The sequence below is a fragment of the Monopterus albus genome, unplaced genomic scaffold, assembly GCF_001952655.1.
Source record: "Monopterus albus unplaced genomic scaffold, M_albus_1.0 scaffold301.1, whole genome shotgun sequence".
NCBI lineage: Eukaryota > Metazoa > Chordata > Actinopteri > Synbranchiformes > Synbranchidae > Monopterus > Monopterus albus.
In genome coordinates this window covers 73928-87066 of record NW_018128181.1, presented here as the reverse complement: position 1 = coordinate 87066, position 13139 = coordinate 73928, and the positions used below count along the sequence as shown (strand labels likewise).

General features: G+C 38.6%; 1 protein-coding gene across 1 annotated transcript in view; it reads left to right on the top strand.

Moving 5' to 3' along the window:
* LOC109973698 (potassium voltage-gated channel subfamily C member 3-like) overlaps nucleotides 1-13139 on the top strand; it is a 46213-nt gene that overhangs the window by 1727 nt on the left and 31347 nt on the right. Inside the window, exon 3 of the mRNA XM_020623483.1 lies at nucleotides 8-154. Within this exon, the coding sequence (XP_020479139.1) occupies nucleotides 8-154 (147 nt within the window). The remainder of the gene's footprint in view (nucleotides 1-7; nucleotides 155-13139) is intronic.

Sequence of the window (13139 nt, the reverse complement as noted above, 5' to 3'; positions counted from 1 at the left end):
ACCCGAGGATGCCCCGGCGCTCACCGGCTGGGCGGATGGCGACCTGAAGCGTCTGTGCATGAAGGAGGACGGCCGCAGGGCGACGTGGTGGGAGGTGTGGCAGGCCAAGATGTGGGCGCTGTTCGAGGACCCCTACTCCTCCAAATATGCTCGGGTGAGTGGCCGGACGTGTGTCTGTTCTGCTCCTTTCTACAGTCTATATCCCTAAATCATTTGTTTTTTCGTTTCGGCTTTCTTTCTCTGTTCTTTTTGTGCACTGATACATCCACCCTTAGCACTGTCTGTTTTGGCCATTGCGCACTGTTGAGAGCAAAGTTACTCCGGATGTCAAATTCACTGCTGTGTAAAAAAAAAAAAAAAAAAAAAAAAACACGAGATAGATCGATAGATAGATAGAACCACTGCTTTTTCTTTCTCTCCTCATTTTTGTGTAACATTTTGAACATTTTGCTTGTCACTTTAACCCCTGTCTTCTGCTTAAAAAAAAGCCCTGCCACTGTTCTTCCCCTGCTTTTCCCACTGATACCCTTATTTTACAACCTGGCAACGGCTGATGTCCATTTGTCAGTGTGCATCAGTCGATCCTTCTCTCTCTCCCTCCTCTTTTAATGCTTTGTTCTCCAGTGTCTACGTGCCAAGCTATTTCTCCAACAAAGTACTTAATAGTTTTGACATGACTGAATTGGGAATGGCCCTAATTTAGGATCCTATTCTTTCCTCTTTCGGTCCACATTTGGTGTAAATGGTGCTGCAGTACAATTATAGACTTATGAACCAGCAGGAGTGAAAGTCTATCAGTTGATAGCGTAGGGTAGGGTAGCGAATGTCATCCATTCGTCTGGTTTCTCTATGAAACAAGCAAAAATCATGTAAGCAGTAGTAATTTCAAAGATAAATGTGTGTGTGTGTGTGTGTGTGTGTGTGTGTGTGTGTGTGTGTGTGTGTGTGTAGAGGTGAACACATGCTGAAAAAAGGACTCACTGGGTCTTTGGATTTACACAAATTATGCTAGTATATGCAATGCAATTCATTCATATTTCCTCTGCATAATTCAAACAAGTTAACCCCTAAAGAAAATTATGTTGGTTTTACACATTATCATTGTGTGGGAGCGATGTACACATTACAATGAAGTAAATCCGACAGATCTTTTTTTTCAGTGTATATGCACATGAACACAAATGTGCGTGTGGATGCATTTGTCTATAGATGATGGAGTGATCAGTGTTGTACTATAAAACACTACTCGTCCTTCAGTATCCATCGCAACTGGTTGGTATTACTTTGAATGTATCATGTTTTAGTCTGCTTGTGAACACATAGTCATTCATATTAGACTGTAACAAGTGTAGCAGTGAATCAAATTGCCATAGTTAGCCTATATATTGTGTCTAATGCACGGCTGGTTGGAATTTTACATTAAACTCTCTGCACTACTTTACAGCAGAGAAATAGCATACAATTCTTTATGGCTCAAAAGTGAAGAGGGTGTTGTTCTCTCAGCACAAATAGCATGTAGCAGTATCCTGCTCGCAACACGAAGAAATGTTTTTGTGATCAGTTTCTTGAAGGTTGCAATGAAGCTAAAGGTACACAGTTCATGTAAGTGGGCAGACGGACACAATGACCATGACTATGCCATTAGACACTTTTAGGATAACATGGATAGCGATGGCTCTCAGGGTCATACAAGGAGGATAACCTCTCTCCACCAGAGTTGCCTCCTCCCTATAATACACTGCAAGAAGATACAGTCTTAGCAGTTTGAGGTTAAGGTGAGGTCTGAGTCGCCGCCAGGTTCTCTGGCCCAAGGCTTCAGCTAACCCTATAGGTACACAGTCTCATCCACTAAGAACCTGACCATAAAAAGAGGACTGGCAAGGTTGGAGAATAGTACAAAGCTATAAGCAAGTGTTGGTTCTCCTTAGCTTAGCTGATGAGAGAATCATTGCTCACTTGTTTTTGCTCACAAAAATATTTTAGTATTATCCCTGCAGACTGACAACTGTCAGCCAGTGTTCTGCTTTTTTACTGGGTGTGGAAACAGCTACCATCAAACTGTATGTATATCGTTGAAAAAAATCACCTGCTAAGATTAGGGGAGGCTCATAGTTACAGTGCTTAAAAAGTGAAAATTAAGACTCAGCTCAACATTATTATTATTTTGGCATTGAACAGTCATTGGAGTATTATGTTAATACCATGTTGTGGTTGACATGTAGAAAGCCAGAACTATAAAAAGTTTGACAAGAGTTGTTGGGCAGCATCAGTTTGTGTGTTGATAGTATTAACCGGAAATGAAGGATTTTTAGGATTCTTATATTTCAGTCCCCTCCTTATTCTTATTTCTTTTGCTTTCCCATCTTTGTCATGCACTCCTGTTTTCTTTCTTTTCATATGCTTCAACTACATCCAAACGTCCACTTTAGAGTTCAGCTTGAGAACAGACAGGATAGAAACTGATACATCTGCAGTATTTGTGTTATCTGCCAACAGCTGCTAGCTAGAGCTGAGATCAGAGGGCAGAGTCATTTTTCAGTCTGACCCTCTCATTGATGGGATCTCTAGCTTTACTATGAGTTAGCTACAGTCAGCTAAGGTTATCCATTTTGAAATACCGCAGTCAATAAAGTGAGATCTCAATGATTTAAGCAACTTTTTTGCAGGTAAATACAGTGCCTCCCTCCCAAAATGACCCTCCATTCCAACATTTAAAGCGGCATGATGGACCTTCACATTCTCTATTGATTTATTGCAAATTATACTAAATGAGCATGATCTACTGTACTTTGTAGGACAAGCACTCTCCTTTGTTGCAGCTGCATCTTGTATGTGACTTGTTATGATGGATGTTATTTGCCATAAAAACTTGCAGTAAAAAACCAAACAAAATGAATGCCAGGGTGGTGTCGTGTTGGCGTGGTCAATATGACAGCTGAGGTGACTTTGAAAGTGTTGCAGTCAGTAGATTTGATGCCAACTCAGTGATATAAGAAGAGGTGGACAGGGACAGGCAGAGCAGCAGCAGCAGCGATCAGGTAGGCTGAAGTGAGTTGGCTGGCCTGGTTGTGACTTGGTGGAGAACATCCCTGTCATTGTATTATCCGCAGAAGAAGGAAATGCTGGACAATGGAAAGTGAAGGACTGAGTGACCCTTTCAATTTATACAGCTATCTGTTAGGCCTATAAAGTATAACATCCTTGCAAGGTGGCAGGGATTTCTCTTCTTTCCCTCCTGTCCTCTCCTCTATTACTGTACAGTTTGTACAGTCCTGCCCCCCCCCTTCCTTTTTTCCTCGTCATCACCACTGACAGCTCAGGTTGGTTTATTACCACGACATCAGAGCTGAGCGCTGGATTGCTTATTATCACTGTTCACCCCCCCACACACACACACCCAGCTTGTGCTATAGCGTAACACTGCAGTCCTTGTAGTAGCTGACTGTGCTCTAGTCTGCTGCAGAGAAGGAGGCAGAGAGACAGAGAGAGGAGAGGGGCTAACAGGAAGAGAGGTGTTTTTGGCTGGGAGGCTAGAGTAGGGGAATGCGTTCAGAGTAAGAAGCAGGAGAACTAGAGGGAGAATGAGATGGGGGGCATTTTCTGCACACCCATGTTTTCGTTCCTGCTGCCCCATTTTTTTCCCCCCCTGCTGAGCTCAGCAGGCTGGGATGCTTGTATCCGTTTATCGATCGGGTCGTTCGTCTCCACTCGTATTCAAGTGGACGTCTCAGCTGAATGGTGTTCCTTTGTAAGCAAAACCTTCCCACACATTACATTCCTCCTTTTTTCCCTCCCTCCCTGTTTCCCTCCTTCCTTTGATGCAACCAGGAGTGGTGGCAATTCCCAGTTCTTCAATAAGAGAAACAAACACTAACACAGTGGCAAACACACACCTATACTTAGACACACTTACTCTAATGCCACACATGAAGTCCACTGTGGAACTGTTAATATCATTTTGCCCTCTTTTTCAGAGGCTTTCTTGCATTGTCAGTTATTTGGTTGCATCAGTATCATACTGCAATGTCATAGAGGAGTAAAATAATTGAGGTCCTGCCTTTAATATCACAAATTCTAACAGCTGCTATATTGGCAGACAGAAAATAAGGTAATTTCAGTGCTGTTAACATATAGCTACATTAGATAATCGAATCAAGGAACATTTCTAGACAAATAAGCTGCAGTGAGACCCAAACAGTTAAACTTCATCTCATTCCTTTCAATGAATATAAAATACATTTGTGTAATAATACACAAGACAGGAGCATTGTTTTTTGAAGCAGCAACAATCAGTATCAACAATGTAATACATTATGTGTAGTATTAAAGTTGTTGTTCATAGTGGCAGACCCACAGAAAATAAGTCAACTCACCATTTGCCTCAGTGCTATAAAGTGTTTTATCCTTGTTTAGCTTATTATTTTAGTTTACCTTTTACAAACTCCGTTCACATTAATCTTGTTTCCAGCTGCATCAGGCAGCCTTTTCAGCTAAAACCCACTGTACACTACCTGCTCAGCACTAAACAGCAGACAAATGTGGCTCTGAGGTGTGTAAAGAGGCAGGTGTTGCTGACATTGGCCCTACAAACATTTTGTAATAATATGTAAATGTTGTGTTTGCAGCTCGTTATACTTCTCTCAAGTGGTCAAAGCATCAATTAAAGCCACTTTAAAGGAAGTATGTTTGTTCAAAATAATAATTCACAACTGAAATGGTTAATCTAATTTATAAGCAGTTGAAATGTGAAGACTACACAGGTGAAAGTTACCCAAATGTAATTTATTAAAAGCGGATACAGTAAGCTACTGTAAAAGTGGCTGAATAGTTGAAATGTATAGATAAAACAGGAAATGATGGATACATGGTTAAGTTGTCCAGCTTATACCACCATAAGTGGTAGTAGTACAAATGGAAAATGTATTATATTTACATTATACTTAATAATAACAACACTTTTATAACATCAACCTTTACATCTATTAAAATCAATATATTCAGAACATGTTGGGTAATGAAGGGCCACGGGGGTACATCAGCAATAAAAATGGTTTGAGTAGGCGCATTGCTGCTTCTGTACATAACACACAGACATGAGATTGTTATTTACTTTATTATTACTATCCTGAAAAATGCGAACAAGTCTATCATCCAAATTGTTGAACTATTCCTTTAAGAGCTAAGGTGAGACAAGTGATGAGTGGGTGGAAACTGGTCCCATTTATTACCTGATTCAAAAGAAATGACATAGCCAGTGTTATATATGGAGCAGGCACATTGATTCCAACCTTCAGTGTGGTGCAGGACACTAGATGGTAATGTCACTGCAGGATTTCATTATCTCTGGAGCAAACAATGACAACGAGACATTTAATCACACAAACACTTTGGCTGTTTTTGAAGTCTCCTGTTCTGCTTTTTCTCTCCCTATCTTATTTGCTCCTGACTATTTCAGCATCTTTCCTCCCTTAAAAAAAAAAAAAAACCTTTAGCACTGCTCTCTCTCCCTTTCCCTCTCTGGTGGTTTTGTAGCGCTATAGATAGGCATGATATGCATGAGGGTCCCCCTTCTCACTCAGTACTTTTCAGGATAATGCGGTGACAGAGCTTCCTTTCTGCATGTGTCTCCTATTGCAGGGTAGACCGGTGGAGACAGCGTGAAAAGGGTGAATGTTAGAGTTGGGGGTTAAGACAGAGAAAGAAATAAAGCATTTAACTTCAAATAAAATATATAAAAAATCCAATGACCCAAGGCACATTAAAACAATGAAATGTACACATAAAACCAAACTAAATAAAAATCATCAAAACAGTACGCAGATCACATTACACACACTTAAAATGTTAAGTATTATATAAAAGCAGTTTAAATTGAGAATATGGAGTGGGAGTAGCCAGTTTTATCTTTTTCTGCAAACTATCCCATTTTCGCGGGGCACAGTAAGAGAAGGACATCTTTGCTACTTCTGTATTAGCAAAAAAAAAAAAAAAACACTTGCGGACAAGAAAATTTTGTGAACCGGTCCGGTACATTGATGATTTATAACTCAGGAGGGATGCAATATAAACAAGCAACTCATTAAGTAGGGCTTTAGAAATATAAATGATCTTCTCTGTTCAGTGTCAAAGGCCAACCTGCTTTTTGATATAAATGACAAGAGTCTGTCCCAAAGTGATCTTCAGTAACAAATCTAATGATACACTGACTCAAGTGGTTTCATAGTTTAGGCAGAGACATGCATATAAATTAGATGTCCTTAGTTTATTACAGATAAAATTGTTGCTTGTACCAACTGCCTCCTGTGACACTCATTAAAACAAAATCTGTTTCTATACAGAAATGAAATTTTAGGCTTAGGCAAGACAGTTCATTTCCCAATATGCAATTTAAAACTCAGCTTGTTGTTTAACCGAAAGCCAAGATACAGTGGCAAGAAAAAGTATGTGAACCTTTTGGAATTTCGTGGTTTTCTGCATTAATTTGTCTGATCACATTTTATGACAAAATAATGCAGAAAACATAAAATTCCAAAAGGTTCACATACTTTTTCTTGCCACTGTAATTATATGCAGAGACTGACAACACAATTCAATGTAGCTCTATTTAAACCATCAAGTACGACATTTTCTAGTAAATATCACTGTTTTACAGTAATTTAAGATCAAGAAGATGTTGACTCATTTAAAAATGACAGCACCACCCATATTAATTGTGAAATGGCTGTTTGTAATGCACACAGTATATACCGGACTGATTGTGCAAAACCACTGGAATGGGCTTTAGGCAACTAATTCTATGTGGTTGATGTTAGAGGAAGTTCATGCCAATGGTGTCAAGGCTAAGACATGGGAAGGACCCAAATATGCTGACACAGGCCAAGGAATAGTTCTTAGTAGAATTTTTAATATAATGAATACTGTACAGAAAGGTAAGGGGGGAAACTCAAGGAGCTCCACCTAATAAAACCTAACAAAAGTTAATCGACAAGCCTAAAATTAAACAGTTCAGTCAGGGAGTTAAATAAATCAAACTCAAAACACACAACTTAAATAAACCTGAAGAAACAAACCAAGAACCCAGGATGGCAGGCAAGTCCAAAATCCAAATAGTAGTGATGGCCATCTGACACCGATGCTCTGATACAAGCTTCAAACTCAAAGACGCATTTTATGTGAACCATTGCTTTGATGCTTGCTTTGTTGTGGGAAAAGACACGTGACCGATGACGTCCGAAGCAGAAATTGCTTCGATCCTCTGAGTGAATGAAGTGACTGGAACAAACAGTCCATACTGCTTCGTAATGCGAGACCTTGTAGCGCGCTATATACATGACAGATCCTCCCATGGAAAGATGTGAAGATCCTCTGACCTACTGGAACGGGCATAAAAAATGTTTACCCACATTTGTTTTCGCTAGCAAAGCAATACCTATGTACACCAGCCTCATCAGTGCCATGTGAACGTGTTTTTTCAAAAGCTGGAGAAGTTGTCAGCAAGAAAAGATACCGGCTCAGTTCAAAAACAGTGGAAAATTATTGTTTCTCAATAAAAATCTTTGAATCTCCATCCCATGTACATAACCAAGTTTTTGAAGCCCATAGCTGAAAAGGAAATTATAGAGATAGTGAACAAATGTGGAAACAAAACATCCAGTGAGAGTGATGGTATCACCATGACAACTGTCAAATGGGTAATTGAAGGGATATGTAAACCATTAACCCATATTTTTAACATGTCGTTTCGACTTGGGCAGTTCCCCAATAATATGAAAATAGCAAAGGTTATTCCACTGTATAAATCTGGTGATAAGCACAACTTCACAAATTATAGACCGGTTTCTCTGTTGTCACAATTTTCAAAAATTCTGGAAAAACTCTTTAATAACAGATTAGATACATTTATTGACAAACATAAAATCCTCTCTGATTGCCAATACGGTTTTAGGTCGAACCGATCGACATCTTTGGCCATTACCGACCTGATGGAGGACATTACAAGTGCTATGGATGAGAAGAAATACACGATGGGGATATTTATTGACCTAAAAAAAGCATTTGACACAATCAATCATGAATTATTAATGGACAAGTTAGAAAAATATGGGATCAGAGGAATGGTTCTGAAATGGATTAGAAGTTATTTGACACAGAGGCGTCAATTTGTGAAGTTGGGTGAATACCAATCGAGTGAGCTGGACATTGTATGTGGAGTGCCTCAGGGTTCTGTTTTGGGACCTAAATTATTTATATTATACATTAACGATATATGCAAGGTTTCTGATTTAGTGAAAGTGGTTTTATTTGCTGATGACACTACCATATGGGCATCGGGTGAAAACCTACAGCAACATTTTGGACAGGTTTCACAGGAACTTGAGAAGATAAAGAAATGGTGTGATAGTAATATACTATCTCTGAATTTGGATAAAACTAAATGTATGGTATTTGGGAATCGTAGACTAGATAATGAACTTCAATTGAAAAGTGGGGGAGCTAATATAGAACGAGTACATGAAATTAAATTTCTAGGTGTCATACTTGATGACAAATTCTCCTGGAAATCTCACATCAGATATGTTCAGCACAAAATAGCAAAAAAATATCGATATTGGCAAGGGTTAGATATATGCTGGACGTTAAAGCATTGCGCATTTTGTATAAAGCCAGGAACGACTTATTACCTGGTAGAATCCAAAAGTTATTTGATGAAAGGGAAGGGGGATATAATTTAAGGGGTCAGTTAAATCTAAAAGTTCATGCTATACGTACAACCAAAAAAAGATTTTGTGTTTCTATAAGTGGGGTCAAATTATGGAATAATTTAAGTGTGGACATGAAGAACAGTACTAGAATTGAGGAGTTTAAATATAAATATAAATGTATGTGTCATTCAAGATATATGCAAGAATAAGAGATTTAATCAAGAATGCATGAAGGAAACACTCTGTTTCAAATTTTCTGTGTATTATTTGTTTGGTGAAGAAGAGAATTACCTATGTGGAGATACTGCTTGCAGCCAATGATGCATGAAATTTTTTGTATAAGATGATGTTATGGGGTAGGACTGGATAAGTCTGACTTCTTCCTACTCCATTCAAGCATGTACTAGGTATAAGCAAACTGATTCTGGATTAGCGTTGGTTGGATTTGTGTAATTATGTGTGTGTTGATGTCATTTGTTCTGCATGTTTGAAAGAATAAATCAAATCAAATCAAATCAAACCACACCCTGTCCTAGTTACATGAGCACAGCCCACCATCCTAGTACATCCTCTGTTTCCCCAAACACTGGTCGATACTGGTCCATTGCTTCATTTGGATACCACTACCAAACAGAAACAGTCCAAGGGTTACTAAAGTAGGAAGCAAAACAGGAGATTTATACGGTGCCACAGGACCAACACAAATGCAAGATGTGGCAAGAGAATGAACAAGCACCTGACTCAGGGAAGTGAGCAGAATATAAAGGTTAGAGACCAGGAGATAACGAACAACAGGTAAAAGCAATGAGTGATAATCAGTAGCCGGAGTAAAGCTGAGGCAGGTGAAATGGCACCAACAGGAAACTCATACAAAATAAAAGTCCCAGGGAGGAAACTAGTCCAAAACCCTAACAGATGATTAAAAAAAATGACATGGAAAGACTATGTGAAAAGCTTTCTCTGGAATCACAGACAGTCACTGTGTACACACAGCTTTTTTTGGCTGTATAAGATAAATACAAAGCCACAGTCATTTTTCACACGATTACAAGGGGTTGCTTGTCAGGAATAAGTAAATGGAGGAAGCATTGAGCAAACTGCTGATGCAATTTTTTTTCTGGTGAGGTTAGTCTCTATTTGTATATTTGTTTCCTTCTTCGTTGTCTGTCCTTCACAACCAAGACTGAAATATCAACAAAGATTCTCCCTTGTTACTATGTTTGTGTTATATATATATATATATATAAAAAATCTGAAGAAATGTTCCTCTCAGCTCAGCAGCTGTACTGTACTGAGCTGTATCCTCATAGTCTTGTCAAAGCTAATAGCACCATATGCTCTGCTTAAGATGGCTGTTAGCAAACAACAACAATTTATAACAACACAAAGCTCAGTCACATACACATACTATACCTGGATGCATGCACGATCATACACACTTTCATTTGTCTTGAATGAACAGATGCTTAATGCTCTCCAACAGAATGGAACAACAGCAGCTCCAAATGTTAGCAAAATTAAACCTCCTGTACACACTTTTTTTATTAACCTTTAAGACAAAACATGGTGGGAATTGCTCCCACAACAAAGAGCACACAGGTATCAGCTCATATCTTAAACAAACAAGAAATTAAATTAGAGACACTAATTAAAACCAAAGAGAGGTGCTTGATCTAATGTATCACCAGTGTCTGTATAGTTTGTCCACCAGAAAGCACTGCAACCCCACTATTAACAACTCATGAGCTAGTGAATACATCACAGCTCAGTTGATCAAAGCAGGGCAAAATGGAATTAGGAGCAAAGACGCTGAGTAGTGTAGGGCCAGGGGTGGATCTAGAAAATTTTGGACAGGGTGGCCTGACAGAGTGGTGGCACATTTAAAATGCATGTAAAAAGTAAATCAAATATATTATTAAAATCAATATATTTATTTTGTGCAAAAATGAGACACACACAGTGCTTTCTTTAGCTAACTTCTATTTCTGGCCAAGGACATTGCTGCTACACAGTGGCACAATCATGCCACAATGGTACAGACAGAGAAATTAACACAAATATCATGCTTCTTGCAGGTTGGAAAATAAAACCAATTTTGACCAATATCAAACACCAGAAAAAAATGCTGCATTTACAATTTGCCATTGTTTTTCATTTTTCATTCATTAATACTGACAAACATCACATTTTGTCTCTGGCAGGGATGGCCAATCAGATTCTGGGGGTGTGTTGGACCACCCCATTTCAAAACAGCTGCTTTAAAATCAGTCCCTAAGACAGACTATATTAAATATCCATTCAACCCAGTACTTATTATATAATTTGTTATATTATATAAATTGTTTCTCTCTATAAAGTAGAACCCTACTGTAGTTTATCTACAATAACACAAATGATTTTTTAAACCCTCAAATATTGAAACCCTGCTGTCTTAAGATTCCTGTACTGGTTGGGCTCCACACATCCCTGTGTGTGGTTGATCTGTGTGGTTCTTCCATCCTCCAGGTGGTTCCTCGATGAATGGCAGATGCTTATAGTCCCCACAGTCCACGGATCCTGTCAATGTGCTATCCACTGAGCTCTGCTCTGCTGAACTAGCTGAGAAGGGATGTAGGTTTACACTAACAGAGGTGTCCTGTGAAAAATGAAACACTTTACATGTGTGTTCCCCTGTGATGTGCTGAAGTGGCTAACATTGGTCACTGGCACTAAGCAGTGACACTGACTTAGAAGCATGCCCGGAGGTTAAGAAGTGCTGAATCAACCTCCGAACACAGTTTTAATTTGGGAGAGCTCATTTTGTTGCCAATTATTTGCTGGCACTTTGAGATGGTGAAGCAGTTGCTGAAGCAGACATTGTCCAACGCTGAAGTGCTGAACCAGTACACAGATGGCACTTTCACCTTAGATTTGAAGTCCATTTGTGAATTAAATCAACTTGTTGAAAGTAGCAGAATGCAATGTTTCAGCACTGTCATCACTCTATCTACAGTACCAGGTCAAGCTGCTGTCTCTGTGTCCCTGTAGCTTTTTTTGATAAGTAAATCATCTGTCCTACACTTTCTTTCTTTCTTGGTGCTACTATTTTTACTTCACTACATTTCAATAGGAAATATTTTGTTTTTTTGCTACATTAGTATGACATGTTACATGACTGTCCTAGGTTAAACTACAGGGCTGTAAGAGTGTTTTTAGAATGAGGTATTGCTAGTTTTGCATATACCAAGTGAATACATTTTCCCTCACTGTCTCTTATGCTGAGGGTTCTTATTTTAAATGGTTTTCTTTCCCCCATAAAAATACTTCATTGACTCTCTTGTTAGCCAGTACGATCTATCTGTTAATTTACTGTAAAATGACCTCAGCAGGCATTTATCAGATAAGCATGAGGTGTTAGATATTGCCTGCTTTTAAAGAATTTGTTCATAATGTAACATGTAACTTCTACAGGAAGACATTTATCTGAAACAGGTTCATTCTTTATTTAATTTCTTTGGTTTTTAGTAAAATATTTTATCATATTTTAGGAAAAAGCCTCTGGAACAGATCAGCGTAAAGTAACGTTCCATCAGTGTTTACCCGTTGTTATGATAAGGTGCAGCTTCGCAGCACTAATTCGATCATTTCAGAATTGTCATGTCATATTACACCCACCACTGTTTCTCTGAGTTTTTTTTAACAATACCGATAAGCTACAGTCAATGAAACTTAGCTCTTTTTGCACAGATATTTCACATTAGAAGCCTGTCAGCTGCTCTGAGGGAGATTTAAGGCCCTAATTATTTACACTATTTATATTTCCTCTGGGGTCTTCTTTTAGAAAATACAACATCCCTTAACATTGCTATACTGACAACATGGAGATATATTTCCTCTTGAAAATGGGCAAAGCACATGACTTTCAGTCTCTTTGAAGGTTTCTTGAGGGTATCAAATACTGGATGGCCAAACATTTTCACTCCCCAAACCCTATAATGCAGCAACTTTTCATGAGCCTTTCCCTTCAAATGTCCCTACATGTACACATGCCAGAAATTTTGCATTGTGTACATATATATATATCTATATACAGTGCCTTGCGAAAGTATTCGGCCCCCTTGAACTTTGCGACCTTTTGCCACATTTCAGGCTTCAAACATAAAGATATAACACTGTAATTTTTTGTGAAGATTCAACAACAAGTGGGACACAATCATGAAGTGGAACGAAATTTATTGGATATTTCAAACTTTTTTAACAAATAAAAAACTGAAAAATTGGGCGTGCAAAATTATTCAGCCCCTTTACTTTCAGTGCAGCAAACTCTCTCCAGAAGTTCAGTGAGGATCTCTGAATGATCCAATGTTGACCTAAATGACAAAGGATGATAAATAGAATCCACCTGTGTGGAATCAAGTCTCCATATAAATGCACCTGCACTGTGATAGTCTCAGAGGT